Source organism: Pongo pygmaeus, chromosome 5 (assembly GCF_028885625.2).
Source record: "Pongo pygmaeus isolate AG05252 chromosome 5, NHGRI_mPonPyg2-v2.0_pri, whole genome shotgun sequence".
Classification (NCBI taxonomy): Eukaryota; Metazoa; Chordata; class Mammalia; order Primates; family Hominidae; genus Pongo; species Pongo pygmaeus.
In genome coordinates, this window is record NC_072378.2 from 161,007,491 (window position 1) to 161,032,441 (window position 24,951).

Consider the following 24,951-nt stretch of genomic DNA (forward strand, 5'->3'; position numbering starts at 1 on the left):
TTTTAGAAGAAGTTATCACTGTGTAAATGACCTCATCCTTCACGACCTCTCCAATTCCCACTTCATTCTCAGGGTGCCCATTATAGGGTGTGGAGAAGGTTAGAATGGATTTGAAAGAATGTGGTTGGATTCAAAGAAGCCCTAGGGGACCCAACAAGTCAGCATTGTTCTCTTGTGAAAAGAACCACCTGCCCACCCCAGCCTGTTCCATTGCTGACATCAGAGGATCAGGTATATTTAGGAGAAGCTAAGGACCTAGCTTAAATCTACCCAAGGATGTTCCATATTACAGATAAGCTAAATTCACTACAAACTAAGATTACACCAATCCCCAGAGCTTTAGTGAGTGAAGGGAAAATATGAGAGGAAAATAGTATGATAGATTTGATCCGACATTGAACCAGGTGCATTTTGAGGGTTGTTTATCCTATAAATCGTCTCAGTTACAGTTCACATGGATGTTACTCATTTCATGGGTAGGCAAACTCTGTCTCTGTCTCACTTGTTCCTAGGCTTCCATTTGTCAAGGTTTCTGGCTGGTCTCTGGCTTTGTTAAAGAGATAGCTAGCACTAGCAGGGAGAAATACAGGTGATCAGGGTCCAGGCTCTCTGAACATACAAACAGTATAACTGTTATTCACTAAAAGGAAAAATCCCAAAATCAAAAACCAATGCAAAACAGCGAAGTAGCTTGAGCTCCTAGGAGGTTAGGTAGAAATTAAAGAGAATCAGTGGATAGGTAGAATTTTAAGCAGTAGGTAGTTACCCAATGCAGAAGGAGGATTGGCTTAGACACCTAATCTGGTGGTCCTCAGCCTTTCAGCATTTGCATACGATAATTTTTAAGGCTTACTTAAAAAAAAACAAATTATGGGTAAGTCTAGAATAATGATAGCACAGGCACAGCTGCAGCACGACAGTGTCTCACAATGTCTTCAGGAGCATCCACAATCATCCACTGACCCCAGAGAGCATGTCAAGGAAGAGAACTGCTTTCTGCCCTGGCCACACCCTCTGTTTTGCTCATAATGCAAAGTTCTGTTACAGTGCAGTAAATGGGAAATTTTTCTTTGGTATTAGTTAGACATTATTCCTGCTTGTTACTTGTAGTGCCCTGTTTCTTGCCTTACACCTGGTCACTAACCAGTCAATTCAACTTTTCACTCTCATATGATAGACAAGTGATAGTACTGTGTGCCAGCGTGAATAATGGATGGAGTAACAATGCTTATCTGAGGATATGGCCATTGCCCCAGGTACTGAATGGGTGTGCTTGTCAAAATAAAAAAGAATGGGCAAGTACTTCAGAGTGCCCACACTTCTGGTGGTAGTAGACTTGGTCTATTGGTGAGTAATGGAGAGCTGGGATTGTTTCTAAGTAAGCATGAACTGCTAATATCTGTGATAAATTGTATTAATCCTCTCAACTATTCACTTCCTCTCTGTAAGAGGATTTTACATCCCATCCCCACCCATTGCCACATGATTGACAGCAGTATCTCTCTGTGGGCAATATACTTCCCCACCCAGTGTCAGGCTTGGCCACCTGACTTGATTGCGCCCAAGGAGCAGAAGTGGCAGAATATCAATTCAGGGCAGAAGCTTTGAGAGGCATCATGAATTCCTGATAGCCCTCTTGCTCCTTCTGTCTGCCACAAGAACAGCAGATCCCAAATTGGTGCTGTTCCTTCAGGGTGGGTCTCAGAAGGAGAGCTGCAGCCTGGAGCAGAGCTGCCGCAGCTGACCTACAGCTGCTATATGGGACATGGCCAAGAAAAAGCTGTTTCCCCAGTAAACTACTGCTCAATGTGTCTGCATGTACTACAGAGATTTGGGGGTATCTGTTCTTGCAGCCAAAGCTAACTAATGCAATTGGTCACATTACTAGTTTAATTGCCAGAGTAGGGTTCAACACATTTTTTGGTGATGCAGAAGGTATCTGATTGTGGTAGATTAAATTACTGTTTGGAGAGATTCACATTTTCCTTAATTTCCAAGGGATGAAAATACTTCCTGGGTCTATAAATGTTGGGCATGGCAATGATATCGCTTTGGCCTCATGATAGGTGCAGTGGACTTCCTGCCCTTTGATGCTGGGGTTGACCATGAGACCTTTGGCCAGTGACAGGTTGCTAGATGTGATGCAATAGAAGCTTGAAATGTGCTTGTGTGGTTGGGCTTTATCTCTGCACCTCAGCCATCACCATGAAGAGAAAATTCCCAGGCTTACCTATGGGCCCCAAAGGAGGCTGAGAGACATTCAGAATGGAGCTGACCTAGCAAAGCTTCCTCGAACCTACACTAGCAGGCCCCAGCCAGCCCACAAACACATGAGATAAATGAATGCTTACTATTCTATGCTGCTAAGATCGATGGCTCTTATGCAGCATTATTTATCAACAGCTCTGATGGTAAAGTGTCAACTTGATTGGATTGAAGGATGCCTAGATAGCTGGGAAAGTATTGTTTCTGGGTGTGTCTAGGAGGGTGTTGCCAGAGGAGATTAACATTTGAGTCAGTGGACTGGGAGAGGAAGCCTCCCCTCAATGTGGGTGAGCACCATCCAGTTGGCTGCCAGTGTGGCTTGAACAAAGCAGACAGAAGAAGGTGGGATAGGATGTCTTGCTGAGTCTTCTAGCTTTCATCTTTCTCCTGGGCTGGATGCTTCCTGCCCTTGGACATCAGACTCCAGGTTCTTCTTGCACTTACATGAGTGGTTTGCCAGGGGCTCTCAGGCCTTTGGCCACATACTGAAGGCTGCACTGTTGGTTTCCCTACTTTTGAGGCTTTTGGACTCAGACTGAGCCACTCCTGGCTTCCTACCTCCTCAGGTTGCAGGCAATCTATCGTGGGATTTCGCCTTGTGACCACGTGAGCCAATTCTCCTAATAAACTCCCTTTCATAGATATATAGATCCTATTAGTTTTGTCCCTCTAGAGAACCTTGACCAATATAATAGCCCACTGTGTCAACACTGAGTGAGCAGCCACTGTCACTGTACTGACCTGGATGATGCAGCTACACAGGTAGTAATTGTGGCAGCAATTTTGGTTTCCTTTTTACTCCCAGGATCTTAAAGGCCTTTATCCTAAAGATCCCTCTCCTCTGCCCCCAGCTGCCCATACCTCCCATTTTTGTATGGGATATACTCATAGAGAATAGTAGGTTACAGTTCTGGCTAACAAGGAGTCTCTGATACTACAGAACTGAATATGCCCATATTTGTTAGTGATATTTTATCCTATACTGGCTCAATAAACTCATAAGCTTTGATTGTAGTTTCCTTAATTTTTGGATACACTTATGTATTGTTTATAGTGAATCCACTGCTTTTAAAATTAAACATTAGATGTTATATCAATACATGTTCACACATAAACATGCTTGAGGCAGTTCCCATGGTGGTATGTTTATGTGACATCAGGAACGGAATTTGAGCTTTCCAATTCCAAAGGGATTCCTTTAGGCCCATCATCAATATAAATGATACCATTGTTTGAAATATTTCCAAAATAGAAAAGATTAAAACCTCATTAGAAAGTGTCTTACTGATTTTTTTTATTACCTTAGTTGTCAGGGAGACTTCTAGACCTTAATAGCTACTGTCTTTTCTATAATTTAATGAGCAGTCACACAAACACCAATATTGCTGCAGAAAGGGACTTTCCAGCTTTCAGAATATCTGTTTCTGACATTTCCTTTCAAAGGGGGATTTTTATAAACATAATTTTTGTTCTTCCAAAAGAGGAACCACGCTATGATTCCAACTTGTATGGAGCCCATCGGGGATGGTGGTATTTCAGTTCAATTAGGGTGCTGTCTTTGTTAACTATTGTGTTTAGTTGTGATCTCAGACTTCAGATTTGAAATCTCTCTTTGGGGAATTCATTTCAAAAGATCCAGATAACATAGTTTAGGCACATGGAGTATCTGAGGGGTCTTTAGGGCAGTCCAGTGTTGGAATGAGAAAGATGTGAGTCTCAAAAACAAAGAAAGTCTCAAAAACAGTTATTGGAAAGAAAGTCACTGGGAACCCATCCAGCACTTTCTCCTGACAGGGCTGTCTTCCTCCTCTCACTTTACAGGATGAATGGTGCCAATTCTACCAGCAAAGCCTTCATCTTTAAAATGACTCATAAAAATGGTAACTGTAGTATGTGTACCATCACACTCGCTTTAACTTAGAATATGCTTGAATGCATAAAAATATGTCAGGACCCTGGACATACTCAACACAAAATGGAATTTTGTAGCCAATAATTAATTTAATAATACTTCCTATTTTAAAAAATAGCCTGAGTTCTAGAAATGGTGTACCAGTAAACAGTTCCATCCACAGCATGTCAAGACCCCCAACTTCCTTTCTCAAGCATGGTGCCCAGGACTCGTTTCCTTCCCCAAACGGAAACTCAGCCTGGCATCGCTCAGGTCATTGGGCTGTCATTCAACCCGGAAAGATATTAAGGGGAGGATGTTCCCCTACAGCTTTAATTGAAATGGAAATTCAATTTAAAGGTGCTTTAAAGAATGAGATTGCAGCCTTGGAGCAGGCTAGGCAGACTTCTGGGATGCCTCATCAGACACAGCATTTTGCACAAGGAACTGTGGTGAGCCAGGGCCTTTCCCCCTACTCACCCAAACTCATCTTCCAGATTTCCTCTGGGAAAATAAATAATTGGGTCATGTCTTTATCAAAATCTTAACTATCTCTGCTGTACAAGTTAGGGCTTGAAAACTATTCATCAGAACTGGGAAAGGAAAGCATTCCACATTACGGTCCCATAAACTTCCTGCGTTCAGTCCTTGCAATCAATTCTGGTGTCTGAGGACACATCATTAAAGAGTGAGTGTATTTACAGAACCCAAGACAAGAGAGGGACTCAGGCAGTGTCCAGCAGGGTGACCAACTGTCCTTGTTTGCCCAGGGCGGGGGACTTGGGAGTTTCAGAGCTAACATCAAAAAATGTCTCAGGCAAACTGGGTAGAGCTGGTCCCTCCACGACTGGGTCAGTCCTCATCTCCCCAGTTATGCTCAGAGGAAGATTCCAAAGGTCTACACTTGCAGGCATCACAAGTCCTCCCTGCCCATCCCATGGGCCCTGATGCCTAGAAGAAGACACGGGATTCCCGCCTGGCTGGAGGATGGGTCTGGGATCTGCTTGCCAGCCGTTCCCGGGATTGGGGGCAGGTTGCTGAGCCTGTCTAGTTGCCTGCCAGGCTTCCTCTTTCTTCCTGCACCCCTTCCTCCACAGAGCCTCATGTCTCCCCGGTTCTTCATCTGGTCCTGAGTCCTTGCCCATTCTACTGTTGCTCTGGCCCTGCTTCCTTCCTGCCTGCTTTACCCTCAGAAGGCAGGTTTCTGTCCTGTCCCTACACATCCATGGCCTTAAAGCAAGATGCTGATGCTGTCTTGATGGCTGGACCTGCCCTTCCTAGAGATAGCTGCTGCCAACCCATTTCCCAGACAAGTACCCAGGCCACAGACAGCAGGGCCAGCCCACGGAAACCACAAAGCCCTTTTTTCCCTAACTAGCCTCTCCATGTGGAGGAACAAGTCCTATTGCTTGGTGGAGAGCCAAAGCCCTTTCCTTTCTCACTTACTCTTCTCTCACTGCTACTGGGATCCTGGCAAACCACACAGGCAGGTCCGTGTGGCTTATGACACAGGAGTTCCGAGCTTTGCAACGTGACATTGGCAACTGCTCAGTTATCCATGATTAGTTATGAATCTGAATGCGTGGGCTTCCCCCTTTTCCTTCTCAAAGGCTGGGCTTCCCCTTGCCCTTTAGGAGCAAAAGTCTTCCCCTTTCTACTCCAGCACTCCTTGGTAGGCAGAGAAGCATTTACTTCTTTCCCGCCTACCCTGAGCCCCAGCAGTATTACAAACAAAAGTAAAACACCAGGCAAAACTCATCAGCCACACATGCTTGTTTTATTCCATTAATATTGGTTGTTCTCTTTTTTGGGACTTGTGTAGGCATCTAATTTGATTATTTTAATTATGTGTCCCTCTCTAATAGAAAAGAGGAGTGAGTTTGCCTGTCCTTTTTCCGTTTCAAGCGTCTGCTGGGGAAGGGCCTTCTGATACCCTCTCTGGAATCCTTCCACTCTATCAGTGTGAGGGAAGAGGCTCAGCTTCTTCATGTATTTTGCTCCTTTGTCATTTGGTCCATTCTTGTGTTTTCAGCAAAACCAGTTTCCACAATCCAAATTACCGTGCTTCTCGACTGTGGATAAATGAGAAAATACTCTTCTCTGTGAACGTGCTCCTTTGTGGAGACAATAATGAGTACAACTTCCAGAGCCCTGCACAGCCAGCAACCCTGGCAGGAGTCCCCGTGTTATTCATAACCCAGAGCTGTGTTGCCATGGCAGTACTGCTTGCTAGACCTTTGACCCACCAGGAAAATTATCTTTCTTCATGAAATAATCCTAAGAAGAGAGATGTGGCTTGAGGAGCAGATGAAATTCATGTGAATTCTCCAGCACTAGATTGAACATTGGTGTACACAGATGTGCCCCTTTGACATAGATGAAGCTGGAGGAAATCGTACTAAAAAGTAAGTAAGTGAGAAAACACATTGTCATTCAATCTCTTGAGGTCCCATCCAGGAAGATGATAAAAAAGGTATCAGGTGCTGGATTTTCATGGAATCAATCCTGTTTTCCCTAGAAAGAATTAAAATTAAGATCCATCTCATAAATGGGTGGATGAACACCTGGGTTGTGTTGGCATAGCAACACTTCTTCATGTGGGGGCTGATGGTGGGACCCACCCACTCATACAAACAGCATGAGGCCCATGCAATGCAGAGATGGCTAGATTACTTGGTTTGGAAAAAATAAGATGGGCTTGCTCTGTTTTCTTTTTTCTCTGAATTTGGTGCTATTTGAGAGAAGGAAATAGAATTTCATATACAGAAAGGCAAACAGATTGAGACAAAGTCTTTGTAAGGTGTCTGAATAAAGGAGGTGTTAATTGGTGATGAAGTCCTTTTATCCTTTGCAGGAGAATAACTTAGATGATGTTAGGGAAAACAGCCAGAACCAAGGATGTTTTTCTGCTACAGGAATCTTTTGTGTAACAGCAAAACTATGTCACCTTCTTTTTTTTTTTTTAATTATACTTCAAGTTCTAGGGTACATGTGCACAAAGTGCAGGTTTGTTACATATGTATACATGTGCCATGTTTGTGTGGTGCACCCAGTAACTCGTCATTTACATGAGGTATATCTCCTAATGCTTCCCCTGCCCCCTTCCCCCACCCCACAACAGGCTGTGGTGTGTGATGTTCCCCTTCCTGTGTCCAAGTGTACTCATTGTTCAATTCCCACCTATGAGTGAGAACATGCGGTGTTTGGTTTTTTGTTCTTTCGATAGTTTGCTGAGAATGATGGTTTCCAGCTTCATCCATGTCCCTACAAAGGACATGAACTCATCCTTTTTTATGGCTGCATAGTATTCCATGGTGTATATGTTCCACATTTTCTTAATCCAGTCTATCATTGTTGGACATTTGGGTTGGTTCCAAGTTTTTGCTATTGTGAGTAGTGCCGCAATAAACATACGTGTGCATGTGCCTTTATAGCAGCATGATTTATAGTCCTTTGGGTATATACCCGGTAATGGGATGGCTGGGTCAAATGGTATTTCTAGTTCTAGATCCTTGAGGAATCGCCATACTGTCTTCCACAATGGTTGAACTAGTTTACAGTCCCACCAACAGTGTGAAAGTGTTTCTATTTCTCCACATCCTCTCCAGCACCTGTTGTTTCCTGACTTTTTAATGATTGCCATTCAAACTGGTGTGAGATGGTATCTCATTGTGGTTTTGATTTGCATTTCTCTGATGGCCAGTGATGATGAGCATTTTTTCATGTGTCTGTTGGCTGCATAAATGTCTTCTTTTGAGAAGTGTCTGTTCATATCCTTCACCCACTTTTTGATGGGGTTGTTTGTTTTTTTCTTGTAAATTTGTTTGAGTTCATTGTAGATTCTGCATATTAGCCCATTGTCAGATGAGTAGATTGCAAAAATTTTCTCCCATTCTCTAGGTTGCCTGTTCACTCTGATGGTAGTTTCTTTTGCTGTGCAGAAGCTCCTTAGTTTAATTAGATCCCATTTGTCAATTTTGGCTTTTGTTGCCACTGCTTTTGGTGTTTTAGACATGAAGTCCTTGCCCATGCCTGTGTCCTGAATGGTATTGCCTAGGTTTTCTTCTAGGGTTTTTATGGTTTCAGGTCTAACATTTAAGTCTTTAATCCATCTTGAATTAATTTTTGTACAAGGTGTAAGGAAGGATCCAGTTTTAGCTTTCTACATATGTCACCTTCTTTAATGATGAACATGGAGGGTAAGCAGACAGGGAATCCTGGATGTTCTTGTTAACACATTCCTGTCTCCTAGCCGCTGTAACCTCAGCCCCGGAGTTGACAAAAGAATCTGTCCCAGTGGGCCACAGATCCTAGGGACTATGGAGCTATTGCAAAAGTCCACAAACCATTAGCAACCAAGCCTTGTCTGTTGAATGAATTAATACATCTTGGATAAAAAAATGTACTTTCTTCAAATAAAATTAAATACAGTTAGAATTAATAACCAATAATAAATTAAAAGGTGTTATTAAATCATAGTAAATTTGTGTCATTATGTGGTCTCAAAGAATAGAAGGGAAGAGCACAATTCCTGTCATGTGGGCAATCTTTAAATTTTTTTGACATTAATCAGACATCCTCATACTCAAAAAGGATGAGTCACTGTAAGCACAAATAAGGTGTCTCTACCTGTTGCTGAGAGTCTTGACATACCAAAACTTCATGACAACAACATTTCTTTCATTCAATAAAATACACCCGAATTTGTTATATTTTTATCTTCCACTGACCTTAGGGACAAATTCTACATGTTAAGTAGGGTGGATTGAGTGCTGTGACTCCCAACTGCCTACTGTCTCTCAAAGGTGAATAGGATGGGTTGAGTACCACGGTTCCCAGTTGCCTGTCTCTCAGAGATGAATCTTGGCCTTTTCAGGCTTACATTTCAGAGCCAACACATCACAAATAGTTTAGATCTTGAGGAAGACTGAGGAAGGCTTATGGAATACTCAGCACAATTATTTTTATGGCACAGAGTGAAATAGAGATTGAATACTTACACACGTTTTGATTAGTATGTGTGTTCCACCAGGCTTACACACTTCTCTTTGAGATCTGATCTAGACACATTTTTCTAAAGACATTTCAGGTATTCCCTCTGTGGTTCATAACAGTTTTATGCACTGCATTGATACAGGCTGCTCTCAAGTTAGCAGGGGACAGGTTTTTGATGTCAACTGAGTGAAATATAGTATCAACTTCATGTAGGGTTGCTTGCAGCCATTCCCTTTCTTTCCACAATTCTGTAAACAACTTGGTACGTTTTGTTGTCTAGAGATAGCCAACCTCTAAATTTAAACAGGTTGAGTATTAAATTATTGCAGTGAAAAATTTTTCACATTAAAAACTGAATCACAGAATTCTTATTTGATCACCACATGTTTAGAAAAACTATTTTAATGTCACTGACATGAGGTTGTCCCAGAAACAAAAGTGTATGGATATACACAATGTAGCAGTCATTTATCTTCATTTATTCCTCCATTTATTCAGCAGATAGTTACTGGGCGCTGTATTCAAGGCATCTATTTTTAAAATAACCTCTGTGAAATGTTCACTTTCAAAAATGTCTCCCCAGATGCATTCAAGATGCCTTCTATTTTCTCTAATCCTCTATAGTTGCTTTTCTTTTTCCTTTTTTCTTTTTGAGCTGTTTTCCTTCCTTCTCTCCCTCCAAATAATAGGTCTTTATTTAACTATACTTACTTTCGTCATATAGATATGCACAATACAACTAAACAGGAAGTTGAAGAACATGCATATAAGACATGTCTTATATGCAATGTCTTGAAATCACCACAGTGTGTTTTAATTTTGATTGATGTACACATAGCCATTCACATTGAAACTAGGTAGGGTAAGTACAGCTATTAATTATGGAAACTAGTCTATATATTTGTTGGAATATGATAAATCAAGTCACAGTTCAAAGTTGAATAGTGAACACAATATAACAATAATGCAGATTAATTACCATGGCCCAGAGACCAGCCATGAGACATAACATGCTTCGCTGTCAACAACATTCAGGATTGGAATTCCAGAGATGGCGTGTGCTACTGGCTTATGGCTGATACGTAAGAGAATCTCATCTATCTCTAAATGTTCTGCCTTAAGCCGCACAAAGGACATACCAGTGAACAATGAGTTACCATATGCAGAAAATATTCTGCAAATCAAGAACCAGAAAAGTAAGCAACCTGCAAACTCCAAAACTCATTAAATGATTGTGATCTTTATTTTGAGGTGCATCTAAACTGATCTTCAAATTCTTCAGCTATACCTGACTTTCTCTGGAATACTTCTCAGCATTTTCAAATGAAACCAAAGGCTTTCTGAGTTACATAAGGAAGGCAAAATTTGGATATTTGACAAATTTGGAAGCACTGAAAATGGAGGAAATTCCGAGATGACAGTGGTTTTGGTTCTTGCGGTTCTTGTGGTTTTGGTTCTTGTTTTTTGAAGGGGGCAGAGTTGGGTTACTTAGGACTCTGTGCATGGCTTAGGCATCATTGGGCTGTGCAACACTCGTCTCATGTCCTGCTTGATTTTCTTCTTCCTTTCCTCCTCTATCCCCACTCTTCCCTCGGTAGGTTCCCACTCTAATGTGTCTGATTTATATGTTTGCTATTAATGTGTTCTTATGAAGTGGAGTGTGCTGTGTGTATTCAGGTGATATAAATGGCATTGTGCCACTTCAGATCTTGTATTTCTTAGTTTTTCACTCAACTATGTGTTTTAAGTGTCTACCCAACTTGTTCATGTGTGAGTGCGTTGCTTCCAACTGTCATGTGATTTTCATTAGGCCATACCTGCTGTGTCTCTGGTCTCCATCTTCCTGATGATGGGCACCTGGGTTGCCTTCAATAATTGTGATCGGTGTTTTCATACATGTCCTCTTCTGACCTGTGTAAGGCTCTCCATGGAGTTCAAGGCCTAGAAGCGGATCCCTTGGGTCCTGGTGTGCAGGCAAGCTTAGGACCCTGAATAACGCCAGCTTGCTTTCTGTATCTACTGCACTAGTGGGACCTGTGGGTCCCTATTGTCCACATCTAGATTTAGTACGCTCCAGTTTCCTAATTTTTCCAGCCCCCTCAGTGCTTTAAGTTGCACATCTCTAGGTACGGAGATACTTTGTACCTTCATGGGAGCACGTGGAAAACAGAAGAAATCAAAGGGCAGTCAGGACTCTCCCAGCAGGCAGCAACCAGGTCAGAGTCAGGATGAAGACAAAGCACCCTGAGCATGCAGCAATGGAAGAGATGCTTGTGACCCAAGCTGATGGGGAAGGTTGAGGGCAATGCAGAGACCCCACTGCCCGCTTGCCAAGAAAACATGCAGGAAACGAGGGAAGGCTCCATTTTCCTGAGAAAAGGGATGGAGGAACATAGGCAGCATCAAGCCCCAGCTACTGGCTCTTTGAGAATGTAGTCGGGACTTGCCCCAGTCACCCTTGCCCTGAGCACTCAGTGACTGGGGCTAATGTCACCTTGGCTGTCCTTGACCTGTGCAGAAAGCATTGCCAACCCAGGACAGTGGGGGAAAGGCCTTATGTGCCCAGGCCCCAGCAGGAGACACCTACCAGGAATCTAGTGGGACAAGGTTGCAGGGATCCTGGAATCCTGCCCACACCCAATGGCTGGACAAGTTCCCTCAGCTGGCGAGTGGACAGGTGGTCTGATGAGCTCATATGTTATTGATGATGATGTTAAAGACCATGTTCCCATTGAAATAATTCCCAAAGCCTTCAGAAGACTGAGAAGAAGTGACGATAAGAATTGTTCTGGGCAGGAGTGTGTAGTTTTGATTTTTACTTGTTATAAAGCAGAGGATTTGCTTGAATTCACTCAAACTTGCTTTTTCTGTCTCTTCAAAACAACTTTGGCTGACCAGTGTCTTACAGACATTCAATTTGCCTCTTCATGGAACCTAAAATTTTGTGTATCCATACATGCTACCATAGTTTCAGGCACTGGGCATTTCAAAAATGTGATATTTAGAACCTTTCTGTTTCCGTGATGACTGTTGGCATAGATGCTGCTGGAGCTTTCAATGACATGTTGGATTCAGTCCACGCAAGTTTTGATGCATATTCCCTTAATTTCTGAGCCTTTAGAGTTAGAGTTTTAGAACTGAGAGTACATTCTCTTCTTTTCTCCTTTCTCCTCTTACGTCAACAGGCTCCCTTCCCTACCCACCCCCCTCCCCACCCACACACACAAACACAAAATAAAAATAAAACGCTCTCAGCTTTGCTTTTAAGAAATGAAGAAATGTTCCAACATGTGACCCACAGCTGCAATCCGTTAACCTTTGCCAATACTGAGGCTGCCCTCTGGGTCCCTCCTGGGACTGCATAGATAGAGGCCCATTTGCTGTTCTGGGCAGCATGCCTAGTCATCTAGGAGGTGGGGGACTGGGGCACTCTTTCAGGCCAACTCAAACTAATGGAATAAAATATCTTCTCCATGCAGTGTCTCAAAGAAAGAGCCACCTGGGCTGCAGGTGACCAGACTCACTCGGTGCAGCACAGTAGCTCCTAGCCTCATGTGCAGTCAAACACTTGAGATGTGGCAAGTCTGAACTGAGATGTGCTGTCAAGTAAACTGTACAATGGATTTCAAAGATTTAATAGGAAGCAAAGAGTATAGAATGCCTCATGAATAATTTCATATTGGTTACACCTTGAAATGATCATGTTTTGGATATATTGGATTAAATGAAAAGTATTATAAATTAATTTCCCCTGTTTCTCTTTATGTTTTTTAATGTGGCCACTAGAAAATGTAAACGTACTTGTGTGGCTCACATTATATTCTTACTGGACAGCACTGGTCCAGAGGACTGGGATTTATTTTTAAGTACTTTAATAAACATCAAACATTCGTGATAATTTTAATACAAATATTTCTCCATCATATATGCTTTTGCATGGTAAATATTTTATCTACTCTTGTTTTAAAGGATAAGGAGGTTTTCAAAAATTGCCGAAGTACTACAGGTAATTTGGCAAATTCTCTTTTATGGGTACCAGATAGTGCTATTTCCACCCAGAAGCTGGCTACAGCTCTGTAATGTGACATGCTTACTCCTGGCTATTCTGGGCTGGTCCTCGTCTGACTAATGAGCTCATTGTCCACTGGGCAGTGAGATGGAAGGACATGAGCACCTCAGCTGTCACTGCCGAGCTTCCTCCCAACCCCACCAGGCCCTCTGGTTCCTGATGCTTGTCTGTAAGACCAATGGGTACTTTAACTTTTGAAGCTGGTTTCTGGTTGCCCCAATCGGTGAGCCCAAAGACCTCAAATAACATTTTATTCACACAGACTTCTTAGAGATGAAAAGTTTCTAGAGAGCAGAGCCTTTAGGGAACCAGTGATGACACATTCACTGAATAAATCACAGTATTATACTCAAGAGCAAATAAGTTTTCTTTCTTATCGGTGTCATCTTTCCTTGTGAAATACGGCAACTGATGAAGAAGTCTCCTATTGAGAACAACCAGACGAAATCACAAGGCTAGACAAGCAGCTACTAACACCGTCCCCTTCCCCCTGCCCATGGTAAACCCTGCTGGTAAATGTATTTCTCCCTCCTAAACCTGAGAGGACTCACATTTCTGCACCCAGAGCCCCAGATGGAAGTAAACAATGGGAGTGAGCCGATGAGGTGGGATTGCTGTTCCTTGACTCTTAGTGCTTCTCATGCTAGTCTCCTGGGGATGTGGTTAAAATGCAGATTCTCTCTCTAGATCTGGGGCAGGGCTTGTTCAGCAGGCTCCCAGGAGAGACCAACGCTGCTGACTTGTGGGTCATACTTTGAGTTGCAAGGTTGCGTACGTGGTATTTGCTGGTGTGCACATTCATGAAAAATTACCCTGCCTTAAGCCTGGTAGATCCACAGTTCCAAATCAACATTAAATATATCTGGTATACTTAAGAAAATTCAACATAAAAAGAAATCCATTTCTTAAAAAAAAAGGCAGAGCAACCATTCTCTTTATCTGAGGAACTTTAAAAGCATCTCCCTTTATATGTCACAGCATTAGCTACTAATTACTAAAGGAAAAAGTGCTGGGTGAATTATCACCTGAAAGTAAAGTAACTCTCAAATGTTATAAAACATAAGATTAATGTTGATAGCCTCTGTTACTATGACATATTGGGTGCCAGGTGTGTGTGTGTGTGTGTGTGTGTGTGTGTGTATAGGTGTCTATATGTATATATATACACACTTGTATCTGTGTATATGTACACATATCTATGTATCCATATAGATAGATGGGTTATTTAAATGAATTTTCAAAACACTAATAAGGTGTGATTTGATAAATGAATAATATTTAATAATAATATTGAGATAATATATTTGAATATTATTATTCTCCTGCTACTGATGAGAAAACTAAGGCTCAAAGAGTTTAAATAACATGCTAGTAAAAAAATGTCCTGAGTAGAATACCACATTTCTGGCCTGACCCTGACTGTCTTTTTTTTGACCTGAGACCAGTCCTCCACGTGGGGAGCTCTGAACACCATATTTATAGCAGATGGTTATTTATAATGTCTTTCTCTTCTTTGGCAATTTAAATTAAGATGTCAACTTGAAGAAATGTTTCACCAGGAAGAATTGCAAAGAGAGCTGAATTAATCAAAGAAAGACGAATAAAGTGTTCTTTTAATATGGAGTACATCATTGTTGATGGAAAACACAGTCTTGGCAGAATTAAAAGATAATCAAAGAGATGAATAGGGCAAATAGCAATTCAGCTCATTAAACAAATACAAGGAAACTAACCTCTGCAGTTTAACCTTGAGCGATACCTTTTCCTATGAGTAGAGTGTTGATACTAGGCAACAAGCCTCTGAACAGATAGTGTTACCCGGAACATCACCCTTTTCTCCCTTTGCTTCAAATCAAAACCAGCATCCCCCATTTAGACAGCACAAAAGGTATGGCAAAATGGGACGCCAAGTGAGACACTGTTGATTCTGTTTCTATGAAATGCTAGAAAAAGCAAAACTGTCATGACAGAAAGCAGATCTGGGTTTCCAGAGCTCAGCGTCGGGGGAGGGGACTGACTTCACTGAGACACAAGGAAACTTTTGGGGATCATGGAAAGGGTCCGTACCACGGTTGTGGTGGTGCTTATAAGACTATATATTTGTCAAAAGTCTTCAAAGCATGCACTTAGAATTGCTGAAGTTTATTGTACATAAATTACATGTAAATATCATAAAGTGCATGTAAATAGTATGTGAGGTAATAAAGCAGTTTTTTAAAAACAATTTTAAACCTGGTATAGCATTTTATTTTTTTGTGTGTCTGACTCAGACCAGGCAAAATTTAGTAACCCTTTGGCAACAGAAAATCAGCACAGATATAGAGCTAGAAGTTATTGTAAAAGAATAATAGTGGCGGCCGCCACGGCACAGGAGTTGCCAAGATTTTCCTGGATGAATTCCATCCAAGATACGGTTTTAAGTCTCTCAAGGCCTTTGGATGCCTAGAAAGTGGGTCATCTTTCAGAATATCTGCGTCACTGTGGAGATGTTAGTAAATCGAAGGCCAGCTGGATTTGTCCTTAAATGTAGCAAAATATGTACTTGCTTGGAAGTACTCTTAATCCTTTCATTCACTGGACAGGGAAGACTGGTTTCGTGGTCCTGACTCCCTTCATTCGTTATCAACACCTCGTATTTTTCTTTGGTAGATGATATATATGAGGCAGTAAACTCGTGGTCTGGAAAAGCAGAGATCACATTACCACTCAGTTTTAACTCCTAAAAGTTTGAAATTAAGACTTATACCAGGTATTTTTATAAGGTAGATTGGATTATAGAAGCAATTATTTTAACTATTTGCTAAAAAAATTTGCCTAAAATATTAAGTTATTAAAGCAAAAACATTGTTCTGGATTGGATTCTTCAGATAATTCTGCCTTTGGCAACAAGTAACAGAAAACCAACTTAAATAGGTTTGGACAATAAGGACATTCACTGGCTCGTGTGTCTGGAATTCTAGCAACAGCAGCATTCAGGGTTGGCCAGACCAGGATCTCAACAATCTTATAAAACCATGGTTTTCTTCCCCTCTCTCCACTCTGCTGACAGGATAGCTTCATCTTAAGACTTGTTGTCTCATCGGTGTAAGATGACTGCTAAGTTGTATTTGAGCCCACAATTTCCTCATTCATTCCTTGAAGGAAGAAAAAAGATTTCTTCAGGAACTTCTGACTTAAGAGCAATGAAGGACTTTCCCAGAAGTCCATTTCTCATTGGCCCGAATTGGGTTGTATGCCCATTTCTCATTGGTTCAAATTGGGACACGTGCCCAGTCACTGACATGGAGGATACGATTTCCCTAAACTAATCAGGCCTCCCGCTACAACTAGAAGCAGACTCAGCTCCCATAAACATATGAATTGATGGTGCGGGAGAGTGTAGTGGGAATTCTGTTAGGAAAGAGAAGGAAGTCAACAATTGGGTACACTGTGTCTAATTTAAGTCCATGACTTTAAAAGTGAGCTTTTTTTTGTTACAAAAATAATGTAGGCTTAATTGTTTTTTTTTTTTTTTTTGAGACGAAGTCTCCCCCTGACACCCAGGCTGGAGTGCAATGGCACGATCTCGGCTCACTACAACTCCGCCTCCCAGGTTCAAACGATTCTCCTGCCTCAGCCTCCCTAGTAGCTGGGATTACAGATGCCCACCACCAAGCCCAGATATTTTTTGTATTTTTAGTAGAGACGGGGTTTCACCATGTTGGCCAGGCTGGTCTCGAACTCCTGATCTTGTGATCCACCCGCCTTGGCCTCCCAATGTAGGCTTAATTTTTAATTTTCAGAGAATATTTGTAGCTGAAAAGAAGAAAGTAATTAATGAAATGATACGGCATACTTTTAAACAATAAATATTATATTTTACATACTGCAGACACATTACCGCATAATGGTTAAAAATACAGACTTTGCTATCAACCTCCTGGTTCATCTTCTTACTGTCTGTGTGTCCTCTTTGGGTAAGGTACATAGCTTTCCTCCACCTCAACTTCTTTCTCTCTGTAATAGGAATGATAGTAGTATCTGTACAAGTTGTTCCAGCACTGAGCCTCTCATTCAGGGGTCAGCAAACTACAGCTTGCAGGCCAGACATGCAGGCAACCTGTTTTTGTAAATAAAGTTTTATTGGAAGCCATTTATGTATTGTCTATGACTGTTTTCACACTACAATGGTAAAGTTAAGTAGTTCCAACAGAGGTCTTAGAGCTCACAAAACCAAAAACATTTAATATATAGCCCTTTGCAGAAAACGTTTGCCAACCTCTGGGTTAATACATAAGATCTTTATTTTCTTGTCAAAATCTAACATGTCATAATTCTGTGGTCATTGAGTGACTGGAGATCTGCCAGAGAAAGGCAATTATCTACAGAGCTAACATGAAAGCAAGAGATGCTCCTTTATTTTATCACTTAAAAACAGTGAAGAATCGTGAACTGAAAAATCTACAAATGTGTTTAAATGTCAAATTAGGCTGTGCATGATGGCTAATGCCTGTAATCCCAACATTTTGGGAGGCCAAGTCAGGAGGACTTGTTCAAGCCCAAGAGTTCAAGACCAGCCTGGGCAACACAGAAAGACCCTGTCTCTACTACTACTACTACTACTAATAATAAGCCAGGTGCTGTGGCATGCACGTGTGGTACCAGCTACCCAGGAGGCTGAGGTGGGAGGATTGCTTGAGCCAGGGAGGTTGAGGCTGTAGTGAGTCATGATTACACCACTACACTCCAGCCTAGGTGACAGAGAGAGACCCTATCTCAAAAAAATTTTTTTAATTTTTTTTAAAAAGTCCAACTATCTACCTGAACTGACCAGAGATCTTGAAATACGTGATGTAGGATTTCCCTTCAACTCTGGGATGTTGGAACTGGAAACTTGAGTGAGAGTGAATTTGTTCAGACTCATAGCTAGCGGATAGAAGTCATAGCTCTCAGCAGAAGTCTGAAGAGGAAATAAAAGAGAGCCAGTAATAAATTGCCGTGAATATTTCTTTTGAAAAGCAAAGAAAAAAGTATTGCCACCTGTGTGTGCTGAATGGACAGTGTTGATATGTAGACAAGGGATCCTGTCAGGGAATCCCTGGAGAGAGAAGAGTCTGAGACTGACACTGCCTGGCAGCCCCAAGTCTAAGTTGTGGAAAAGCCCTCAGGAAAAGGAAAAACTCATGGGAATGAGTTGGTGGTGATACTTTCGTTCAGGAACATTGTCCTTGCAGGACGGGTGGTTTTAATCCTGAATTGAAAGATCTTTAAAATCTAAATTATCTAGTCAAATTTTTTTCATAAAACAATGTTTTAATTAAAGATTCAGTTTTAGGTCAAGGGCACAGTGTCTTTCTTTAAAAATATTTAGATGTGAACATCAACTATCAAGAATGTTTCTAGAATGAAATATATTCAGCAGTGCCGTGTGGGGATCAGGAGCACAGGCTCCACCAATCAGTTGCCTGGTTTCAATTCCTGGCTGGTTTACCTGCCTACTATTCACTCCTTAAACTCCTAAGCCTTGTTTTCCTTATTTATAGAATAAGATTAACAAAAGTACTAACTTTATAGAGCTTTGATGAGACTTAAAATAATCCACGTAAAGTGCTTAGTCCAGAATCTAATGTCACACACTCCATAAGCACTAGCCATTTTAATGTATTAACACATAGAAATGAATTGTAGAAAACATTTTGGCAACAAACTATACCATAATATATATTTGTAATATATCGAGTTCTTATCTTTCACTTTTGATATTCCTGTCTTGTTTTTTGAGCAGCAAAGATTAAGGTAGACACGGAAAAATCCCTCATTGGGGTCTTCAAATTTAGAAGGTTAGCTCAGGGGTCATCTTAATAGACATTTTATTAGTTAAGATCCGGGTCAACTTGCTAATGAAACAAGGCCCTGAAAATACAGTGATGAAAAAGATACAAGTGTCTTTCTCTCTAGCACACCCACCCAGAGGTGAGCAGCCAAGCTCTAGCGAGGCAGCTCTACTCCATGAGTTCCATTTATCTTGCATCTCTACCATCGCCTACACAGGTTGTATGGTTGAAGCTCACCAGCATCTTCTTCTAGCAAGTTACTACCTTTTTAAATGTGGAGACCTAGAACTTATACACATATCCCCCGCAACCACCTCATTGCTGAGGTCTTAATCACAGTGCCACTCACAGTTGAAAAAGAGGATAGAAAAAATGACTCTCACTAGGCTGCCATGTGCCCAACTAAAATTCTATGTGTTCTCAAAAGAGGGAAGGGAAGAATGGATGGTGGAATCAATCAGCAGTCTTCCACAGCGATTGTCATGGAAACTATTGTTTTGTTGACTCTAGACACTATTGATTTTAAGACACACAGTCATTTTATGTACCACTAAGTAAACGAAACCATGTTGTTTAAACTGGGACACATTTCTTTTTTATCAGCTCAGTTGTAGGACACCTTCCAATTAAGAGATGTTAAAATGTAGAAAACCAATGTGTCTTGGTATAGAAGAAATACAGGATTGTGAAGACTTTGGAAAAGAAAATGACCAAAGGCATTCATTTTGCAGTCTACTTTTGTGTGTGTGTGACTTTCCTTGGAGCAAAGATAGGCATAAGATATCAAGCTTTGATTGATCTATTGAATTTACTGTTTAGAATCTGTGATTGACAAGGTACTATCAGTGTGTGTATGCTCTAAGTCAAATTCCTGTGATTACTGGTAGAGAGACTTTAGCTCAAAGCTTTGGGGAAAATGTGCCTAGATTTTCATTCAATCTGGGCCAAACTTGGAGTTGTACAAATAGACAGCATGGGTCTTGTCCTTAGTAGCCAGCATTTTTCTTTAATAGGAGGAGAAAAACCGAGGACAACACTGAGGAACAGATATGACCAGGGCACTTGACTTCTTGCTTCAGCACTCAGTCATTACACAAACAGTTGTTGAACACCAGGCACTTTGCTTGGTGTGACAATGCACTCCCTGCCTTCCAAGAGCTCCAGACCCACAGGGGAGTGCTGTTGTACAGGTGCTAGGATAGAGGTCCGGGGAGTAGAGGCAGAATTTGGGAGCCATCAATTCTATCTGAGGCTAGGAAAGGCTTCCCAGGGGAGGTAAAATCAGGACTGAGGAGGTCAAAGAGCCCTCCATGCAGAGGTAAGAGACTGACAAGCACAGGAAACTGGAGCTGTGGTCACTGCAGGGGATCGTGCTCTGATGCTTCCGCATGTTAGACTGGAGGCAGGGTGTGGGGATCGGGGGGTGTCCTCTCCAGCTTCGCTTTTTTCAGTGTTTTGTATGTAGTTGGCCAATAGCAGTATTTGTTGAATTGAATTGAAAAGACCAGCTTCTTGGATGGCCAGCTAGAGAGGAGCTGAATTTTTCTGGATCAAAAAGATGCTAGATTACAATAAATGGACAAAAGCAAAATAATACCTTTGGTGCTTGCTCTTAAACTTAACATTACTCTATTTTGTTTGTGAAAGTCAGATTTGAGGATTTAGTTTATAAAGAAACCCTTAATTGGTTGGATCCCACTTGCTTCACCCACCCTGACTCTCATTTCCCCCAATGTAATAAATGTGCATATGTATTTTACTTTAGAATACACAGAACAATTTAACATAAAGTACTGAAATTATCCTAAGAACAGATTCTCAGTGCAGCAATCCTATCTTTGTGAATTTGATATGTTCTAAATGCCAGAGCAGAAGTGTTTTAATTGTCAGGTTTTAAGATATTATGAAAGCCCCCAGTCACTTCAGTAAGATCATTTGATTCTGATTAATGACAAGTCTATACTATGCAGGTGTTTTTGTTTTGTTTTGTTTTGTTTTGTTTTCTGTCTATTGCTACTGAAATCTGCTTTTCTTATATAGATCACTGTTACAGATGAGGAAGTTAGTAATCCATCCTTTTTAGATCTGGTGAGAACTCCCCAAATGAGGAAATGCACACTTATTCTTATGTTTGCTTGGTAAGTTTGACTTGTGATGGATTTAAAAGCTTGTGTTAAATTTACAACACATCCCTTCCTTCAAATCAGCTTGAAGTTATCTCTTACTTCTTCTCTGGTGTCTTTCAATGTTGCTACAGGTTCACAAGCGCAGTGGTATATCAAGGACTTGTCATGCGCCTGGGAATTATAGGAGGCAACCTCTATATAGACTTTTTCATCTCGGGCGTGGTGGAACTGCCGGGAGCTCTCTTGATCTTACTAACCATTGAGCGCCTTGGACGACGCCTCCCCTTTGCGGCAAGCAATATAGTGGCGGGGGTGGCATGCCTTGTCACTGCGTTCTTACCAGAAGGTAATCTTAGCCTACATCTGTTTGGCAGCCAAAGGACTTGAAAACACCTAAATCAAGTATAGGGAGCCACTTGTTCTTAGGAAATGTGCAATTGAATCACAGTCTTGGCACCAGGCAAGCTTTCGTGATGTCACTCCATTTTCTGCTAAATCAGCGTAAAAACTTTGAAGTAAGAGATTGGTTCTGTAGATGATTCTCTTTTCTCAATTGCTAGGATCATTTATGAATGAAATAGATATTGTGCCCAATCTAGCTGATAGTGATGTGGTTTCTGTTAATCATCTTTATGTGACTTACTTTTGTGATATCTCTGATGTTGTTTAACTTATTTCCTGAGCCTCTGCCATGCTGCTGGCACCATGCTAATTGCTGAGGTTACACATAGAAGAACACAGTTCTTGACTTTGAATGGTTCACAATCTATTAAGGGATATAGATACTTTAATACTGTCACGATTCTTATTGTCATGAATTATTTGCAAGATTTAGAAACTAATTAAATTATTTACAAGATTTAGAAATATAAAAAAATAGACTGGGGAGGAGTGATCAATCCAGAAGGGGATTCAAGAAAAGCTTCCCAGCAGTGGGAACTAAACATGTGTGAAGACTCAAATGTGCCAGATATCAGGGAGAGAGAGGACGGATGTTTCCAAACTAGGGAAGAGTTTCCAGAAGTATGAAACACCTTTGTGCATGCAGGAACTGAGGGTTCATTGCTGTGACTGGAATCCAGGCAATGAGCCCGAGAGATGATCTGTCACCAGCATGACCAACCCTGCAGGTGGTCCTGTGAGCTCGTGGAGGAGGAGGGGTGAGCTTGGCATAACTGCAGCAGTTTAGAGATGGCTGTGAGCAGGGGGAGATGCCGAGAGCAGGAGTTACAATTGGGGCAGTCAGACCTAGATGAGAGAGGGTCATTTCATTTCAGAGATGTTGCAGAGTTAAATTTTTCAGAGCTCCATGCCAGGTAGATGGGGTGCAGGCCAGAAGGAAGCAGAGGGTGCTGTGACTCCTGATGTGTGGTGAGCAGCACCCAGAAGATCCTTACCCTAGAGCACACCAGGGACTGGGAAGAGGAGGGCTTCACATCCCAGGGGATGTGTGAAGTAGAGCAAGTTCATCATTTCCCTGTTTCAGGAAGGGCAAAGTGGGGATTACAGAGAAAGCTGGATTCTCCAGGCATCCTTTGTGTCTGCACAAAAAAGCTGTCTTTCTTTGAGAATCCTCTGAGGACCAGCCAAGAAATGGATAATATAGTGGGAGTCAGAACAGTCAGACATTTACAGATGAGTTTATTAATTAAATGAAGGTTTATGAATTCTTAAAACACCAGGTAGACCCTATTTGAATAAAACTACGGGAATGCCAATATTCGGAACACACACACACACACACACACACACACACACACACACACACACACACACACACACAATGTACAAGTCCCCTGACATGTTGGAATGTTTGATGATGAACAGCAACCACCTATTTACATTTCTCTTGTTTTCCTTGAATGCATTTGCTTCCCAGGGCTGCTGTAATAAGTACCACAAACTCACTGGCTTGAAACAATAGACATTTATGCTCTCAGGGGTGTGGAGGCTGGGAGTCTAGAATCAAGGCATCCAAGGGTGCTTATGTCCAGAGGTTCTGGGGGAGGGTCTTCTCTGGCAATCCTTGCAGCTCCTTGGCGTCACTCCTATCTCTGCCTCCATATTCACAGGACATTCTCTTCTCTGCTTGTGTCAGTGTCACCTTGACTAATTACATCTGCAAAGACCTTATTTCCAAATGTGGTAGCCTTGAGGTTCCAGGTAGACATGAATTTTGGGAGACACTGTTCAACCCACTACATGGAATTAATATATTCTAAGAATTGGAGGATCTGTACAATAGCTATCTCTTAATACATATCTATTTAGTATTGACTAATTGCCAGCCACTGAACTAGGAGGGGGATGAGAGGTGAACAAAATAGACATAATTCCTGTCCTCAAAATTGTATAATTTAAGAAGAGCGAAAAATCGCAAACATTGGAGACATTACTGTTCTATTTTACTTTGGTACTTTGGATATAACATAAAACTGTAGCTCCCTGAGATGAATAAAGTCTTCTGTTCTCATCGTATGTGGACTAGGAATGAATGAAATATTCATTGTATATGAAATTAGAAATGCAGTGAGAAAGATGCATGACTTAAGTGTGTCCCCTCATTTCATGATATATATATATACTTCACTCTAGAAGATTTTCTCTGGTCCTAGATTGATTGGAATGACTTTAATGTCTGTTGCATTCAGAATGACCCCAGAAAGCATTCAAGGCTGTGTGTCCAAATCAAGATAGAAGTAACTAGCCGGATAGTCATAAAACTATTTTGTAGAGAATTCTTTCATATATTGGAAAATATAACACCAAGAACAGACTGTTCTCCCTTGTCTAACCAGTTTTATTTTATAGATATAATTTCCTGATTGAAGCTTTAGAATTGTTCTCAGCAAGACTGAAAACGAATTGCTCTTATTCTAGACACATTTTATTTTTACCTTCTGCAGACTTGGCTGCTTTTATAGTCATATGTCAGTCATGACTGACTGGCAAGAATACATTTCAAATCCCTAAACTGAGTTCCAAATATTAACAGAGGATCCTCCCTTGAGTCCTTCCAATTTAAAGACCCATTGGGCTTGATTCCAGCCACTGGTTAATTAGCACGAGAAAGGCTTTTCTGCTCAGCCATTCCTGACGTCAGCAGTAGGTCGCCAGCCCCTGGGGAGAATACAGATGAGCTTTTGGAGAAACCAGCTCTAAAATCGTCTCACAGCAAACACTTTAATCAGCTTTCCCTCCACTCGACCCAACTTTTCATGGTCTAAAGAATGGAATTCTGGAAGAAGAAATAGTATTTCTGGCTGCATTCTCATCTCAGACTCACTGCTTCTCGTCCAAATTTCTTAACGCTCATTAATGTCTGGAAAATAAAGCCCTTTCTTTATCCATACCTGTCTGCCATCTTTGATTTGAGTTTATTTAGGATGGCCACAAACCTAGCAGTTTGGATAAGTCGTCTTCTTGAACTGGAAAACTTGTCTTCCACTTTTATTTTTCTCTAATTGAAAAGTGAGTTCATGTATCTTAATTTAGACATTTCTACTAGAATTTCTCACTAAACTTTATTTCAGAACTCAGAGTAGATGATCCATTCAGAGGACATATAAAGTTTTAAGTCCTGCATCCTTTCTTCAGTAATTGAAGTATTATTCCCAATAATCTCTAGTAGCTTGACCAAATCCACATTCAGAAGAAAACATTTTCTTTGTTCTCATATAACTCTGTGGAAGACAATTTTAGTTTCAGTACTCATTTTTAAATTGCCCTGTGGTTTTTGTCATTGCTACCAAAAGACGTCTATGGCCACGTCAAAATGAATTTAGCTTATTA

At 41.2% G+C, this 24,951-nt stretch overlaps 1 protein-coding gene across 1 annotated transcript in view; it reads left to right on the top strand.

Moving 5' to 3' along the window:
* The window catches only part of SLC22A3 (solute carrier family 22 member 3), a 110,014-nt gene that overhangs the window by 72,997 nt on the left and 12,066 nt on the right, over positions 1–24,951 (top strand). Inside the window, exons 6-7 of the mRNA XM_054490963.2 lie at positions 21,074–21,171; positions 21,291–21,505. Coding sequence (XP_054346938.2) covers positions 21,074–21,171; positions 21,291–21,505 — 313 coding nt within the window. The remainder of the gene's footprint in view (positions 1–21,073; positions 21,172–21,290; positions 21,506–24,951) is intronic.